The following is a 13,287-nucleotide window of genomic DNA, read 5'->3' on the forward strand; positions in this document are numbered from 1 at the left end:
GCGCCCACCACCACGCCCAGCTAATTTTTTGTATTTTTAGTAGAGACAGGGTTTCACCGTGTTAGCCAGGATGGTCTCGATCTTCTGACCTTGTGAACCGCATGCCTTGGCCTCCCAAAGTGCTGGTCCATTTTTTTATTTGTCCCCCGTTTTCCTCGCTTTTTTGCCTTTTAGATTAATCAAGTTTTTAACAGTTATTCTCTCTTTCCCCTTTCCTCCATCAACTTGTTAGTCACTTATTATTTTTTTTTACAAGAGTGTATCAGCTAAATATCAAGGCTGCCCTCTTCTTGTAATTTACAAAATGTATTTGCATATTCAAGTCTCTAGAAATAATCAGATAAAAACCTGTTTAACGTGATTTAATACAGTGATTTTCAAACTTCTTTGACTGTGGAAACACAGTGGGGAAATAGAGGCTCCCAGAACACCCACTATTCTAGGGGAAACGCCCATGTAGAGGCTTACTCTAGCTGCACGACCTCCATGTTGTTTCTTAGAAGTTGTGATAAGATTTATAGATAATTTGGGGTTATATAGTAGGACAGCAACCAGCACAGTAATTTCTTATTGCTGCCTGAAGCTTGAGAATTAGCCTAAGGGAGCAGGAATTAACATTGTTTTAGGAGCCTTCTGAAGAACATGCCCCTGGGGAAATGATGGCTCATCTACAGCAGGAGGTCAGTTGAAGGACCTGTATGAAGGGCATACATTTGTGTATTACTTATTTTCTCCCAGAAAACAGTCTATGCTCATTGCAGTCCTTGGATGGGTGAGCTGGTGTTCTCAATCTCCCACTCTGGTTATTAAATTTAGAAGATATCTGATTTTAAATACTGTAAATTCCTGGTGAGTTATCCAAAGTTACAAAATCTACTTTTAAGAAGTTAAAACATGCTCCGAAGCTCTGTACGAGGTTGTTAGCTGTAAGCCAATTAAGTATAGGAATCCATCTGCTGTTATCAGAATAGTTAATGTTACTCCATTCTTCTTGACAATAATTAAATAGCATACATCTGCTCATCTAGAAGAGCGATCAACTCGTTAAGACAGAGGTTAAAAAGAAAAGGGGTTAACGTCCTTTCCAAGAGGATTTGCATTTTAAGTAGAACTATGAGAAAAAGAGTGACACTTGGCCCCAAGAAAAGTATCTCCAATGGAAAAGTTTCAGATATTGTATGCTGAATAAGACATCTTCCCCTTCTCTTACCCTGTACGTAGGACAGAAAGAAAACGAGGCTTGATGGTAAATGGTTAGAAAACAAAGTCTGATATTAGAAAGAAAAATATGATCACTTCATTCAGAATCAAAATTAATTTTCATTCATTGTAGAAAATGCAATTCCGAGAACTTGAAAATTCTAATCGCTTTTTTTCCTTTCTCAGGTGTGTCCTCTTTAAGTATTCAATTTGCCAAACTCCCAAAGGGATTAAAGCATTTAAATTTATCTAAAACCTCATTATCGCCTAAAGGTACAGTATTTCTTATTTACCTAACAATGTGTCTGAAATATTTCTGCTGCACCTGCTACCTTAGTTAGAATTATTTGTAAATGTACTTACATTTAAAAATATATCTATTATATTACTCTGGCAGTTTGAAGATAAAAGACATTATGTAATTCAATTTTTGATGCTCTGAAGTGAAATGCTGTCAGTGTAGAGAATAATTTTGATATATACGGGCAGTCTTTAACTTTTAAAACTTTGAATCAGGGAACACTCTCCTGTCTGCCTCTATCCTCCTGCCTCACATTCCTAGATGCACCTGGTTGTGTTTATCTTCGTTCAACAAGTTGGCCTTTCTAACTGTCAGATAGACTGTCTGCTTTACAGAAAACTGTTGGGCCTAACTGCTGGATCACCATTGTAGCTCCCCTCCTTGTAGTTCTGTCTTTAGAGATTTCCTTATCTTCTCTCCAGGTGAGTTCATAAGTTCACTCACCTTCATTTTTTCCATCAAATCCTGCCAATTCTGTTATTATTTTGCCACAGCAGCACCACAATAATAATATTAGACATTATCCTGCATTCAGTGTGCCTTTGTATATCTTCATATTTTGCCCTGGATGCCTGAAAAAAAAAATTTTTAATCTCCAAATATTCTCAGAGAGGTTCAGTTTGTTTTATAAAACTGTTTATCTGTGATAAACTGCTGAGATGTGTTCCCTGTTCCCAAGGCCACAGGGAATCAATGACTGTTCCCTTTGTATTCAAGATCACATATGTAACATTATTGTATAAATATTGTGTCTTTCCTGCTACACGGGGGCTCTCCTTGTGGCCTGTGCTTCTCTCATCTTTTTATCTGCAGCACCTGGCGCTGTGCCTGGACTACTGTTTAACAAAAGTTTCTTGAACATCTTGCCATTTCTTAAGAAAGTCACTGTCTTTTGGAAACAGTATATATGGTGGTTGAAAGTGTCAGTTCTGTAGTCAGATTGCCCAAGGTTGAATTCTAACTTTTCTACTTATATGTCATGCATTTATATGTAATATCTTTGTTCCCAGGTGCCTCATTTGTAGGACAGAAATAACAGTATCTTATTTCTACACAGGTAGTTAGAATTGAATGATTTAATATACATACAGTATGGTTTCTGTCACAAAGTGCTTAGTAAACTGCTACCGTCACCCCCACCAGTACCAGCACCAGCACCAGCGCCACCACCATCATCATAATTATCATCATCCTGAGGTGTCTTATGTTTTTATATGCCTCAGTTTCTACCTGGAGCAACCTTAGTGTCCTTACCTGGAATGTCTCATGAATTACTGTGCATCCTATGCAGATTCAGCTTCTATCTCTGTCTCAAAAAAAAAAAAAAAAAAAATTGGAGGTGGATTTTTAATTTAATTTTATTTTTTTAGAAGACAGGTTCTTGCTCTGTCACCCAGGCTGGAGTGCAGTGGTACGATCTTGGCTTATTGCAGCCTCCACTTCCTGCGCTCAAGTGATCCTCCCACCTCAGCCCCCCAAGTAGCTGGGATCACAAACACGCACTACCCCACCCAGCTAATTTTTTTTGTAGAGACAGGGTTTCCATGTTCCCAGGCTGGTCTCGAACTCCTGAGCTCAAGTGATCTGCCTGCCTTAGCCTCCTCCCAAAGTGCTGCGATTACATGCATGAGCTCCTGTGCCTGGCTGCTTCTATCTCACTTTCTCTTCGAAACGTTCTCAGACAATCCCCTCTCACCACACCCTGTATGACTAGATGCCCCTTTCTCTGTGTTCCATAGCTCTTTGTAAATTCCTCTATCTTAGCATGTGTCCATCGCATTTGATTGTGACTTAGCCTGTACATTTCTGAATAATAAAGGCTTTGCCTCATTCATTGCTGTGTCCTAGCACTTCTCAGTCTCTCACTGAATGTGCCTTGGATAAATGAGTAAAGCAAAGTCATCCCTTGATGATTTTATATCCATGCCATCACACATTATTCTGAACATGCAGTTAAATTAAGAATGGTTTGAAATTGAGATTAGTTCCGTAAGTCCCATGATTTTATGTGCACACATTTATACACACATATTTAAGATTAAGGCTTAAAAATACATTACCAAAGGGATTCCCCCAGGAGTCAGTGTTTTCAGACCTAGTGCCTAAAGCCATCTACAGATCTTACAGCTAAGTTTAACTCCTTTACATTATCACTGTTCTACTTCAGCAAATCCATTTTATATAAACCTTTTTCTGATCATTATCAGTGTAGTACACATTTATGGTAAAGATTTAGGAGATACTAAAAAGTATAAATAAGAAGGCAGACCCCCTCTGAACTCCCTTGTTCCTTAGTCATTTGTATTTCTTTTAGGGAAATCACTAAGTTTATATCCTTTGTTAGTTTTCTGTTTATAGTGTTAATCTTTTTTTAAAAAGTTTATGTGATTTCTGTACATATTAAAAGCATTCATTATTTACTGTGTGCTCCATAGGTCTAGTTTAAGTCTTTTATAAGATAGAGTGGTTTTAAAAAACCTGATTATATGAATTGCATCTGTAATTCTAGCCACCCAGGAGGCTGAGGTGGGAAGATGCTTGAGCCCAGGAGTTTCGGGTTGCAGTGAGCTATGACAGTGCCACTGCACTCCAGTTTGGGTGACAGAGTGAGAACCTGTCTCTTTAGAAAACAGAAACAAAAACAGAAAACTGATTATATTAATAATCCTTGATTATATTTATTTTAATTCATTTGTTCATTATAACAAATAAAAGCATGTAGTGATCATTTATCCTTCCGAGGGCAAGTTTGGTTCTGAGGACCTTCAGTGCCACCTCTCCCTGATGTCCCTGTCCCTTTTAGAGTGGTAACAGTGGGGAGGTCCTATGGGCAGAGCTGGGCTTCTTCACCTCCTTATGATGAGGACAGCTCCACATTGCCTATACCCTTTACAAATAAGGGTCCTCCCATTTATCTCTTACCTGCAATAAAATATGTATATATTACAATATGTGTTTTAAGAATTAGCATTGTCTTATAACATGACTTGAAGAATTTTTATCTTATTTTATTTTAGTTTATTTAGACGGAGTCTCGCTCTGTCGCTCAGGCTGGAGTGCAGTTGCATGATCTTAGCTCACTGCAACCACCGCCTCCAGGGTTCAAGCGATTCTCTTGCCTGAGCCTCCCAAGTAGCTGGGATTACAGGCATGTGCCACCATGCCTAGCTAATTTTTGTATTTTTAGTAGAGACAAGTTTTTGCCGTGTTGGCTAGGCTGGTCTCAAATTCCTGACCTCGGGTGATCCATCTGCCTCAGCTTCCCAAAGTGCTGGGATTACAGGCATGAGCCACCATGCCCAGACTGAGTAATTTCAAATTGCCCTAGGACAAAACTATCTTGAAATGTTTGTTTACTTTTTTTAAAAAATTGACTTCTTGAAGTATTTTACATAGGATCTGAAAGATTCACAGATTTAAAATGACTGGAGTTACATTGCAGTGTTAAGCTTCTGGTGAATCAGACTAGCATTTATATTCATGGCTCGATAACACAAGACAGATTTAAAAAAAAAATGAAAAAACTGCCCATGACATCGCCACTGCCTCCAAATACCATTTCTTTATCTCAGATGTTAACTAACTGATAGTTTTCTGGATTTCTAGCAAATGTCCTGCTGGTTGCCAGATTATGTCAGGGCAGAGCCATCTGGTACCACCTTTTTCCAGCTGTAAACACTACAATAATAAATAACAGGGAATGGTCAAAATTGCTAGACAGCCAGAATCGAGAAAGTCATGTAAATGTGTTTAGTTAGGGCTGTAAGAGCCTTGATTTTTTTTCCGTTCTATACTTTTATAATTCTCCACTCTTCGTGGGCTTATTAACACAGGCCTCATGTGAACATGGGCTCAGGGGGCAGGAGAGGAAATCCTTCGTGCTGTTTTAGTAGCATGAAGCTGAGCTGATAACATGATGCTCTCTCGAGTCTATTCAGATGCTGGACAACTGCCAAGTGCCCGCACTTGTCAAGGAGCATTTTGCTGTCAGGACTAATTTAGCCTTCTATTTTTGGAATTTATTTATTGAGTTTCGTTATACCTCAGTAAGGAAATGATTTCACAAATGATTTTCTTGATGAGAATCTGGTATTGGCCCTATATTTTGGACTCAATTATTCCATTAAAAATACATTAATATTTTTATTAATATCAGGACAAACTAAAGGAAGTTGGTCATTTAAACAGTTATAGAAGATAACCTCCAGAAAATAACCTTTTGTTATAAGCCACCGTACGTTCCTCTTATCTAACACAATTAATCAAATTTTCTGCTTCTCTACTGCCAAGCTCTTGTTCTTGCCCCATTGATAGTTATTGCCTCTCTGGATAGTGATTATTCAGCTGTCTGTGTCTCCCGCTCCACTGGCCTTCAGCGAGGAAGATGGTATCTCAGAAGACCCTGCCTGGTACACAGGAGGATTTCAGAAAAGGTTTATTGAGATGAATTTTCCTTGTGTAGCGCTGACTTTTCATTGCAGAGTCTAATTAAGCTTTTCCCTAATGGGCTTTGCAATTTTTGAGGGTAAAGAAAATAGATCTTATTTATATTTATCTCCTAATTCCCAGCATTTTATTAGCATTTAGTAAATGAGTGAGTGAGTTGACAGCCAAGAAGTTCTTTGCACTTAAATATTTTTTATTCGAAGTCTCGGTCTCCTGTATACCCCCCCAAATGTGTGCCCACTTTGAGAAATGGCTCAGTAGCCTTTATCAGACACATACTGGAATCAGTTTATTATAACTCTCTGAAGCTGGGGAAGACAATGTCTTCTTTATCAGCCCCACACTGAACGTTCTAAGCTCACATCAGGGAGGTGCTCTAGTGGGAGGCTTTACCTGCAACCCATAGCTCTTGTAGTACCCTCATCAGATCCTGCTGCTATGACCAGAACTGTCTCTTACTGGCAGACCTGACCTTGGCCCCTCTTCTCCATGAAGGGTCTGCCCAAATGTGGAGGGCAAAGAAAACCTTTTCCTGGTTTTCTTTAGAGTAGTTGACTTACTTGAGTCTCAGTTTGATAGGTTGAGATTTTCAGAAAATTTTGCTGAAAACTAAGAAAAACAAAATAATTTATAAAAGTGTACCCAATTAAGAAATAGCCATATTTCTAAAGTATATAATTTGGAACCATGGACTTTTGGGTAGAAACACAAAGAGCTTTACTATCTCTGACATTCCCATTATGCTAAGTAAAATCATCAGTGCTGTTGTGGTGAGTGATTGAGTCTCAGTGAGTGATTAGACCCTTCTGGGCTCCCATTTGATAATGACACCTCAAAGAGCTCCTATTCCCTTCTGAAAAGAAGTGGCCCACTAGACAACCATGACTAGCGGGCCTGTCAATAATTGTTACCCACCTATAAGAGAACTTAGTTCTATCCATACAGAATAAGCAGCCTCCTCACATATTCATTATTTGTTTTCTGAGGTGGATTTGTCAGTTTAGTTCAGTTTATGTTAACTTGAGCCATTTATGTTTGTGTGTAAAGAGTGTATAGAATGTTAATTATACATTTTTCCTTATGATTGCATCTTACATGGTATACAGATCATCTCCTGATTCTTTGTGAAATCTATTTTAATCCAAATGTTTCCTTGAATGTAATACATTTAAGAAGAGCTGTATACTTCTCTTTTTAACTTCCCAATACTTTAAATAGCCTAAATTATCTGAATTTGGACAGGCATCATTTAAATACCAGGCACTAACTCAAGAATCACCTGGCAGGATTGAGAGAAGGATGAACATTGTCAACTAGATTGCTTTCATCATTCTAAGGCTTCAGATTAAAATCCTTTCTGTCCTTGGACACATCAGAAGACATGGAGCAAAGGGAAGCCAATTCATTACTCCTTCCGATTCCGTGAGGCGGCTGTGTCTTTGACCAACCTGTTCTTCCTGAGGGTGTGTCAAAAGGAGACACTATCATAGCGCCACCTTTCGGGGACAGTGTTCATGGTCAACCTCAGTCCTGCAATTTGATGGAACTGTTGGGCCATTTATAGAAACCCAAACCTCATTTTGTTTCCTGGAGTGCAAACTGAGCCTGGATTTTCTTGATGTTGCAGGGGTGAACAGCCTTTCTCAGTCACTCAGTGCCAATCCATTGACCGCCTCTACCCTCGTCCACCTCGACCTCTCAGGGAATGTCCTTCGTGGAGATGACCTCTCAGTAAGTTTTCCTTTCTTTATTCCATCTTTGAAGAAGCTGTGTTTAGTAAGCCTGGAATAATCCTAAACGTGACTTTGTAGCGCGTTTCCCTGCCTGTCTCTTTATCATGACACCTTTGAATCATTTAGTTACAAGCTTACGAAGTGTTTTACTGAAAATTCCAGAGCCTTCGTTAATTAAATGTCGTATATCACCACAATTATTTTTTTTCTCATTTATTTAATGATGCTGAAGTTCACATTTTTTTGGAAGTAATGCTGTTGAAGAATTTTTTTTCTTCATTTAAAAACATTAGCTTACGGGGGCTGGGCGTGGTGGCTCACACCTGTAATCCCAGCACTTTGGGAGGCTGAGGCAGGCAGATCACGAGGTCAGAAGATCGAGACTAGGCTGGCCAACATGGTGAAACCCCATCTCTATTAAAAATACAAAAACTAGCTAGGCATGGTGGCATGTGCCTGTAGTCCCAGGTACTTGGGAGGCTGAGGCAGAAGTGCTTGAACCCTGGAGGTGGAGGTTGCAGTGAGCCAAGATTACGCCACTGCACTCCAGCCAGGGCGACAGCATGAGTCTCCTTATCAAACAATAACAACAACAACAGAAACTCATTAGCTTAGAGGTTAAAATTGCCTGGTAAGGAAGATTGGGGACATAAACTGAACTTTCTCATTATTTTTATTGTTACTGGGAAGATTGATTTTTTTTTATAGGTTACAATTGAAAGGGAGTATTGGGATAAACCTGAGCACTCGTCTATTCTGTGAATAAAATAGGGAGAAGAGTGGTCTACACATAACCTGGGGCCATTTCTTCAGAGTTTGAGTGTGAAGACAAAAACTACTCCCTCAATTATAATAAAATTGTTAATGTAACTGAATCAATAATGTAATATTTGGCAGATCTTTGACACAGTGGATTAGGTATGATCTCATTTCCATATGAGGCGAATGATCCCCTCTGGTCACCAAGATAGAATTTAGAAGAATTGTTTCTTTAACAACATGGCCTGCACCCAGTGGCCATCTTTGGAGGGCCTTAATTTGCAATCCACTGCTTTGCCACAGGGCTGAAAAGCACTGAAATTTATTCTTACTTCTCTTGTTTTGGTTTACCTGTAAGGCAGGAAGTACAAATGAAGGCCTTTTTGTATTTTTTTTTCCTTTTCCTCTCCCTTGCACTTAAAATTATTTAAATAATACTTGATTCCTGGTGTGCCATGATTTTTCAATTCATTTTCCAGTTTCTGTTGTTACCTTCACTGACGGTTCATAAATCTGCTCCCTCCCAAAATAAAACAAGGAAGCCAATGTGAAACCACCAAAATAATACTGTGGCAAAGTAGAAGAATAGAGGGAAGGGTGAAAGGAAAGGCTAAAGATTAGTAAGATTCAGCTAATATAGGAACATTAATAGTCACCTAAAACAACAAAATAGCTCCAGATTTCTTTTTCTTGCCAGGATGGGTCCTGTTGTAGCTTGCTTCTGGGGAGTGAAACGATGAGGTCTGAGTGAGAGTGGGCTGGAAGGGAGGGTAGATGAGAAAGACGAAAGTTCCAGGAGCCTGGTGGCAGATGCAGGAGTTTACCTGACCCTGTGCCCTCAGGGAAAGCAGCCTAACAGGGCCTGGCCTCTTTGGAGAAGTGTGACCAAATAGTCTTGTCACCATTTCATGGTGATAAGAGCTCCCCCAGCTGGTGACTGGGAGCAAAGCCACAGTGAACTTAAAAGTCTCTTGAGACAATTTTTGCAAGGCAAACAGAAAGAGGCAGAGGATCTTCATGTGAGAGCAAAATGACTTTTCTGAATCAGAACTTTTCATAATGAAATCCATTCTATGGCTGGGTGCAGTGGCTCACACCTAGAATTCCAGCACTTCTGGAGGCTAAGGCAGGTGATCTCTGGGGTCCAGGAGTTTGTGACCAGCCTGGACAACATGGTGAAACCCTATCTCTACAAAAAACACAAAAACTAGCCGGGCGTGGTGTCACATGCCTGTAGTCTCAGCTACTCAGGAGGTTGAGGTGGGAGGATGGCTTGAGCCCGGGAGGTGGAGGTTGCGGTGAGCCGAGTTCATACACTGCACTCCAGTGTGGGCAACAGAGCCAGACCCTGTCTTAAAATAAATAAGTAAATAAATGAATAAGAAAGAAAGAAAGAGGAGAGGAGGGGAAGGGAGGGGAGAAAGAAAAGTCATTCTATGTGTATGGTTATTTTAAAGTGTTAAGTGTTTACAGGCTATTTTTTTGCTCTTCTGAATTTCTTTATAGGATTCTTCTGAAGCACCCTATAGCCGAACTGCTACACATAGTAAATGTTTGCAAGCGCATACTCAGTATAAGCTTGTTTGTTTTTGCAAGTATCCAGTGGTATCCAGTGAAGCAGAGGAGAATTAAGCTATTTGCCTGGTGGCAGGGAGCTTGGACTCAGTTTCTTATGGGTGGGCTCTGGCAGTTGCTACACATACAGGGTAATTCCAGAACAACATCTCAGTTGAACTGATCTGTTGATCAGTTTCATTATTTTGATGGCCTTGAATGGGAGGACTGGGGAAGTTTAGGCATTGTGACCCCCTGAAACCAAAAGTGTCTTAGCTATTAGTAAAACTTTTAAAATGCACTTATATTGCTGCCAAGTCATTCTTGTTAGCTTTGAGAAGTAACTAAGGGTAGAAAAATCATTATGTTGAACAGAAGAGAGGATAGCCTGAGACCATCCTATGGTTCAAATTCAGATTCGTAGTTCTGCAAACACTTTCAAAAGTGATTAGCATTTTGATAGCGTGACTGCAGTCCGGGTGGTATTTTAATCTCAGGAGTTAAAATGAATTAGCACTGTTCCAAAATTGCATAATAAAAATTAAACTAATCAGGAAAACTAAGTCATGTGTAACAAAATGGGGGTTTGGTTTTCAAGGTTCCATTTGGCCTTTTTTACTCAAACATAATTTTAACTGTTCTTGGGATTTTCACGTCAGGGAACGTAAAGGAATGACAGAAAATTCTGGTAATCCCCTTGGGAAAAGCAGAGAATGATCTAAGAAATTCTGGCAACTTCCTTTTAAAATATTAACTTGCATTGTGTATATGTGTGTTCCTAGAATCCTAACATGTATCTTTTATTTTTTTCAAGCACATGTACAATTTTTTGGCCCAGCCGAATGCCATTGCTCATCTGGATTTATCCAATACAGAATGTTCCCTGGACATGGTAAATTTAATATATATATTTATATTATATATATATATATATATTGCTCTGAGGGGTCTCAGAAAAGCTATTTAGATGGGATATAGGGGACCTCTAATAAAAGATTCTCCTGGACCTAGAAATACTTGAAAAGAAGAGTACCTTATTTCTTTTTCAGGTCTGTGGAGCTCTTCTCCGTGGATGCCTTCAATATTTAGCTGTGCTCAACCTCTCCAGAACTGTCTTCTCTCACCGGTATAGATTTATTTCTGCTCTCATTGTCATCTGGAAGTGTCTTTTTCTGAGAAAAACTTGTAGTGATAAGGAAAATGGAGTGATAAAGGGTAAATGTTGTGTATGAAAGAAGGCGGCCTTACGCATTATTTATGAATATCAGGCCTTGAACATTCAAGTTTTTGTTTTCTCATTTTAAACGTAGGTTAATGTTCTTATCAGTAATTCCAGCCTGCCTACGTGAACTGTGTGATAGCGCACTATTTCTCATATGTGGTCAGGCAATCTGTCTTAATATGGGAAAAACCCTTTTAGAAACTTTTATAGGTATTTCGCATGGATGAGCTTGGATGTAGGTATAAACTACTTTTGGAGAGTAAAGAGAATCGTTATCTCAAAGTCATGCATTTTCACTTGTAGAAGTAATTGAGGGCCAGTCTGACTACTTCACTTATATACTCCTGACTATAACTGTTTACAGAATAAGGCAGTAGATTAGAAGCAACAAGGATTCACGAAGAGTAGCAACTTAGAATGCAAAGAGACTATAGAGGAATTATCAGAGGAATGATGAAAAGTACATGGATTGTATAGGTATGGAATCTGGGAATATCTAAAGAATTAATACAGTTCAACACTTAGCATTTATAATTATGACCATAAATTATAAATAATATTTAGTTATTATATGCTTTTAAATAATATGGGTATTGGTTAATATTAGAAATATTTTTATTTTTGCTAATTTGTAAAGGCCTTATATATTTAAAAGGATAACCCTCACTTATTTGGAAAATTCAGTTTTGTAGCATGCTTTATTCCATAATTGTGCTTTGCAAATCAATTACTTTGTATATTAAAGTACTATTTTTTATTACTTCAATAGTGATTAAATCTTTACAGTAGCAAAAATATGCCACAAATACCTCCATAGATTAAAGATAGGGAGTATTACGTCTGAAAATATAATGGTGGGAAAAGTAGAATTTTCCATGGTAACTATATTTTGGGGAACATTTGAGAATTTTAATTGAAACCTAGTCAACTCATATATTTGAAGCCAGCTTATAAAGCCATGCTTTGGTGGAGTAGTAATTGACTGGGGAACTGGGTTACAAGATGAAAGCACAGACTATAAAGGTTTTTGTATAATCAGCACTTTTGAGTTCACAATACTGTGAATTCTGTGATGACTGGTCTTCAGTAGAGCTGTTAAGCTTATAGAACAGAATTGTGCTAACAAATTGTCTTGTCTTCCACATGAAAGGTTGTGATTAAACTGTTTAATACGTAATACCTTACCTAGATATAGTTGTAGAAAGCCCTTAGTAATTTTGTTGAAATTACTGCATTTACGTTGAGGTGTGGATTGTCAGCTAGGCCTTTCATTCTTTTATTCACAGATAATTTCATAAGTGCATCCGTCAGGATAATTTAGATTGTTCCACAGTAACAGTGACCCCTTTGCCTCAATGTCCATGGCTTTCAGTAACAGTGATTTTGTGACGTGTCCATTGTGGGCTGGCATATAATCTTCACTCCAGGAGGCAGAGTGGCCTCCTATCTAGAACATTCACAGTCATATAGCAGAGAAAAAGAGATCATGGCAGTGCACATACTGGCTCCCAAGGCTTCTCTCTGGAAGTCACACACATCATTTCTGCTCAGGTCTCACTGGCCAAAGAGAGTCACGTGGCCAAGCCTGCTGTCAGTGGAGGGATGAAGCATCATCCTCCTTCAAAAAGGGGCAGTGAATATTTGGAAACACTGGAATACTCAGCACTAAGACAGAATAGCAGGAGGAGAAATATATTTAGAGTAAGTTAACAGTATTTTCTCAGCAGAAAGTGAACAAGAATATACAAGCTTACATTGTTCCACTATATGGAAACAGAGTTGTTTGAGATTTCTTATATCACACAGTCTACCAGAATTCTCTTTCCTCTTAGTTTTATTTTTCATCTTCTCAGATAGAGATTTTTGTTGTTTAGATTTTTCTTCTCAAATAGCCTTCAATTATCCTGTTTTAAAACTTAAAAAAAAAAACAAAACTGTCAAATATTGACAGATTTTCCCAGATCTCTGTACATTAAATATTATTTAATATTATGTGGTTGAGCTAAACCACTAGGATGCTCTCTGCCCTGAGATTCCATGAGTCCCTCCACAGAATATGAATAACTATCATT

The 13,287-nt window shown here is 38.6% G+C and overlaps 1 protein-coding gene across 2 annotated transcripts in view; it reads left to right on the forward strand.

The window, feature by feature from the left end:
- Positions 1 to 13,287, forward strand: part of LRRC16A (leucine rich repeat containing 16A) — a 346,863-nt gene that overhangs the window by 204,701 nt on the left and 128,875 nt on the right. For both annotated transcript variants that reach the window (XM_011962810.1, XM_011962811.1), the window contains exons 12-15: positions 1,387 to 1,473; positions 7,575 to 7,678; positions 10,808 to 10,885; positions 11,043 to 11,119. In XM_011962810.1, the coding sequence (XP_011818200.1) occupies positions 1,387 to 1,473; positions 7,575 to 7,678; positions 10,808 to 10,885; positions 11,043 to 11,119 (346 nt within the window). The remainder of the gene's footprint in view (positions 1 to 1,386; positions 1,474 to 7,574; positions 7,679 to 10,807; positions 10,886 to 11,042; positions 11,120 to 13,287) is intronic.

This window comes from Colobus angolensis, unplaced genomic scaffold (assembly GCF_000951035.1).
Source record: "Colobus angolensis palliatus isolate OR3802 unplaced genomic scaffold, Cang.pa_1.0 Scaffold6, whole genome shotgun sequence".
Lineage (NCBI taxonomy): Eukaryota > Metazoa > Chordata > Mammalia > Primates > Cercopithecidae > Colobus > Colobus angolensis.